General features: G+C 34.7%; 1 protein-coding gene across 1 annotated transcript in view; it reads left to right on the top strand.

The window, feature by feature from the left end:
• Nucleotides 1–1,782: 1,782 nt before the first annotated feature.
• LOC106867808 (atrial natriuretic peptide receptor 1) overlaps nucleotides 1,783–5,236 on the top strand; it is an 898,165-nt gene continuing 894,711 nt past the window's right edge. Inside the window, exon 1 of the mRNA XM_052970159.2 lies at nucleotides 1,783–2,914. Within this exon, the coding sequence (XP_052826119.1) occupies nucleotides 2,200–2,914 (715 nt within the window). The 5' untranslated portion in view covers nucleotides 1,783–2,199. The remainder of the gene's footprint in view (nucleotides 2,915–5,236) is intronic.

Raw genomic sequence — 5,236 nt, 5'->3', positions numbered from 1 at the left:
CACATACGTATACATATATATTTTTTCATTTATTTATACATGTAAATAAATATCGCAATGGGTGTTATTATTTTGTTTAGATGTGCAATCATTTTGGTCTGTTTTTGTGTTTTTCCTTTTTGTTACTCTCCAGCTCTTGGCAACCTGTTTTCGTTTGTTTCTGGCCTTGTAAGCTAGCAGTTTGTCAGAATGAAACAATACGATAAGAATCAGGCCTATTAAAACTAGATACTACAGGGCAATGACTTAAATCAAACAACAAACGAATAATACACAACTGTCACAGTAACTTAGACTTCCTAGTGTCTGCTTCATACTTTATTTATTTCTAAATTTTGCCTTTAAATAAATCGAAATGTTTGGATTCTTTTTAATCCAAAACTTCACTTTTTTCTCTCCTTTTCTTATGTTGAAGTAATCTGCTCCAATAATCTTTCGTTGTGGTGTTCCGTAAAGAAAAAAAAAACATTGTGTGCGTGTATCTATGTGTGTGTCTTTGTGGGGTGGGTTGAAATCGAGACAGAGTTAGACAGAAAAACAGAGAAAGTGAAAGAGTGAAAGAAACTAAAGGACCTTTCCTACACGTTTTATATATATATATGAATGAAGATATATTCCTCCGCTGCAACTGAAAATTGTGCACAGGCGGTTGTTTTGTAGAATTAGGTGTGACAGAGTGAGAAGGAAGAAACGAGTGATAAGTAGAAAGATAACGTGTGAGGTAGAGGCTAGAAACGCGTGATAAGTAGAAAGGGTAGGAGAGAGAAAGAGACAGACAGAGAGACAGAGAGGATGAGGCGGAGGGAGAGGATGTGTGAGTGAGCCACAGAGGAAGTTCGGGTGAGATAGACAGTGAGATAAAGTGGGTAAAAGAGAGAGAGAATGAATTAAGGTGAATATGTGTGTTTGCGGTTCTATCAGTGCGTGTGCTTGTTTGTGTTTATTCGTTTGAGTGAGTGTTTCTCTGCTCCTGTATATAATAAATGTGGGAGACTTCATATTGATAATCTACCACGCCGAGGAATGCACACACGGAATAATTTACTCGTTTGTTAAATAACCAAATAGCATTATAGCGCACGCGTGCACACACACACACACACACACACACACACACACACACACACACACGCATGCACGCATACATACACATACATACGCGCGAAACGCTCACACAGGCATACACGCACACACGCACACACACATATACACGTAGTGTAAGAGGAATAGTGTGCGTGTGTGTTTGAGAGAGAGAGAGAGAGAGAGAGAGAGAGAGAGAGAAAAGAGAAAGAAAGACAGAAAGAAAGAATGACAGAGAGTGCGAAACGGCGATTTGTATTTTGAAAGTTTAATATTTATATAAAATATGAAATTCGCCAGGAATATATAAATATTTACTTGTATTTTAATATGTCACATAGTTTTACTTTATTCTCCGTCTAGCTTTAGCTCTGTGTGATTGTGCGTGTGTGTATATTATATATATATATATATATATATATACACACATATACATATATATATATATATATATATATATATATATATATATATATATATATATATATATATATATATATATATACATATATATATATATATATATATACATATATATATATATATATATATATATATATATATATATATATATATATATATATATATATATATGTATGTATGTATGTATATGTATGTGTGTATATATATGTCTGTATGCATGCGTATCTATAGTTCCCTCTTTTTATGCGCGCGTTTGTTTGTGAGTATCCGTGTGCCCGTGTATTTGTGTGAGTGCAACCGCAGTGTTTAGTGTAGAGAAATATAGATAGCCGCATGCGTTTACAGATGCCGGTTCTAGCTTCACTGTTAAAGCAGGTTTCAATTTAATTAATTGATTTTTCTTTGTCTTTTTTTGGTTGCCTTTTCTTTTTTCTTTTTTTTTGAGGGAAACTATGACACGGAGATTTAGTATGTCTCGTGAGCAAGTGGAAATATGACACTAAGCGTGTTTCAGTGGTAAATAGTTCGTTCCTACGAGATAAAATGTTTCTATACTAATTTCTGCTGGCTACAACGAAAAACAGATAACTAATGATAACAATCAAATTTTTAAAACACAGCAAAACGTGGAATCAAGCGCGTTTATCATTTGATACTATTTAGTAATTGAATCTCTAGCTTTTTTGCTAAAACTAAATGAAAGTTCATAAAATGTCAACGAAAACAACATGCTATAGTTGTCTTACTATCTTCGGCATCCTTCTAAGTTTGGCAAAATTGGATCATGCCGTCCAAACAGTGTATATGGCTGTAATTATTCCCAGTGATAATAGTAGACTCTATTCTTTGGATCGCACCCAGCCAGCAATAACAGTGGCACTAGAAAAAGTCAGACGCACCATCTTAACATCGGATGTTGAGATCGTGGCTTTGTACGCAGATTCTCGTTGCAGTAGCCAGCTTGGACCCATCAGAGCTTTCGATTTCTACAGTAACAAAACAGTGAATGTATTTTTCGGCCCTGTTTGCGACTACAGCCTTGCACCGGTGGCACGTTATGCAGTGTACTGGAATCTACCCGTCGTCACCCCGGGGGCAATGGCGCACGATTTTGCGGCAAAAACTGAACCAAAGGATGAATATAAAACGCTTACTCGGATGGGAATTACATTTGACACATTGGGATTTTACTTTTTACAGATCCTTAAGGGCCAGAAATGGGAACGGGCCAAACTCATCAGCCAACATAAAGGATATAACAGTATTTCACCCAATTTTTGTTATTTGGCTTCCAGTGCAATTGCTAAACATATGACAGCGAAAAGATTTAGATACGAGGAGCATATCTGGCTAGAAAATAATCAAGATGCCAAACTTGTCTTAATGGAAAGCATCGGGCTGCGCCATGCAGGTTTGTTTTTCAGTTTGCAGTTTAATTAATGAATTAATATGTTTTATAATTAATGTCAACGATTTCGTTTAACTTTTTAACTTACAACGTTGTGTATATCTATATATGTGTGTGTGTGTGTGTGTGTGTGTGTGTGTGTGTGTGTGTGTGTGAGTGTGTGTGTGTGTGTGTAAGCGTGCATGTATCGACGCAGGTATTAGCATGTGTAATTCTATATAAGTTTCTTTTAGTGTGTGTGAGAGAGTGGGTGGGTGTATAACTATGTGCACCAATATATGTATTATTGAGTGAAAGTGCGATCTAATGTAGACCTGCGTATGTGTGTGTGTTTGTTTGTTTGTGTGTTTGTGTGTTTGTGTGTTTGTGTGTGTGTGTGTGTGTGTGTGTGTGTGCGTGTGTGTGTGTTTCACTCGTTTCCAAAGAACATCTGCAACAAGTTGTTTCCTATTTAAGGTGAGATTAATTTGGCCTGAAAGATCAAACATATGACTACTGTCGTTCTAGCCGTGGCCATCTCCTCTTAATGACATAATGTCTGTTGCCCTACATTATAAAATACCCATTTACTTATCCTAAAGAAAAGTAAAGTGGGATTTGAGAATTAGCTGTCATGTCTTGCTTGATTTTCAGTAATGGTTGTAGGTGTCTCGCTGGATTAGACTAATATTTTAATTAGAATTAAATGATGAGTATATTGTCATTAACTGCGATGTTAAAATAACAAGACAGGTAATTTGTTGAAAAGCAAGCTATATTGACTTTTAGATGCTTTATCAAATTGTTCCTGCCATGACCAGACCATCACGTCTTGTTATATATATATATATATATATATATATATATATATATATATATATATATATATATATACGTTGTTTGTGCGTGTGTGAAGTCATTCTATAACTTCTGCTGATTAAATATATCGTTACGTATACACACACACACACACGCACACACACATATATATATATATATATATAGATATATATATATATATATATATATATATATATATATATACGTTGTTTGTGCGTGTGTGAAGTCATTCTATAACTTCTGCTGATTAAATATATCGTTACGTATACACACACACACACACACACACACACGCACACACACTAACATATATATATATATATATATATATATATATATATACAGAGAGAGAGAGAGAGAGAGATAGAGAGAGAGAGATGTGTATATATATGTGCGCATATATATATATATATATATATATATATATATATATATATATATGCACACACACAGACATAAATATAAACATTCATGTTTTGAACTTTGTTTACTATTTGTATCACAATATATGTATGTGTGTGTTTGTGTATCTGTGTGAGAGAGAGAGAGTATGCATGTATTTATCTATGTATTTATGTATGCATACTTGTACGTATGTATATGTATCTTCATAATGAGTGTACCTTTTTTTAACTGCTATTTTTAGCATATCGACTACCCACGTGTAAGACTCCCTCATGGAGTCGCCCACCAGTATTACGCTGGTCTGGAGATAGAACACCAAGCTAGGAAGTTTGAGGAATTGCTTCAGTTCTTAATTACGTTTCTCAATGCTGTTTCAAATGCAATTGTTGTTGTTGTTGCTGTTGTTGTCGTTGCTCTTCTTCTTCTTCTTCTTCTTCTTCTTCTTCTTCTTCTTCTTCTTCTTCTTCTTCTTCTTCTTCTTCTTCTTCTTCTTCTTCTTCTTCTTCTTCTTCTTCTTCTCGTGGATGATGGGGGTGGGTGTTTACACTCAGTTCTCATGTATTTATAATCAACTGTGTTTCAACAGTAACTGGCTTTGGTATTGTTTTTTTTTTTTTCTCTCTTACAAAATAACGTATCATGATCCCACTATTCAATCTGCCCTGTCTTTTCATATAATCAAGTGCATGAAAAAGTTTTGGCTACTATTTCTAGCAAGTCGAGGAACAGCTGAGAAGAATCAAATGTTTAATATCAGTTTTTCTCAACAATTTTTGTCTACGGACCTTTTGATTCCTATTCTCTTCTACTGGACCCCGATAAACACTCGATATTTAAAAACGTCCCATTATATTTTATAACCAAATATCTCTAAGAAGTGTACAAACAAAATTGTTAAACTACTTTGTGTATTGTAAAAGGGTAACCAATTTAATGCACATGAATTTGAACAACAAAATCTTATATGGACCCCTAAGGCCGATATGGATTCCGTTTGAGAACCACTGTCCTAGATAAATGCATCAAAGTACAGACACCTATTAGTTCTTGATAAGAAGCGTTGGAATGCCTAAGAAGCAGGGTATTTGCTGATAATGCGTT

The sequence above is a fragment of the Octopus bimaculoides genome, chromosome 8 (genome assembly GCF_046866305.1).
Source record: "Octopus bimaculoides isolate indiv1 chromosome 8, ASM4686630v1, whole genome shotgun sequence".
NCBI classification, from domain to species: domain Eukaryota; kingdom Metazoa; phylum Mollusca; class Cephalopoda; order Octopoda; family Octopodidae; genus Octopus; species Octopus bimaculoides.
Note: the sequence above shows the minus strand (reverse complement) of the source record. Positions and strands in the feature narration are given on the sequence as shown.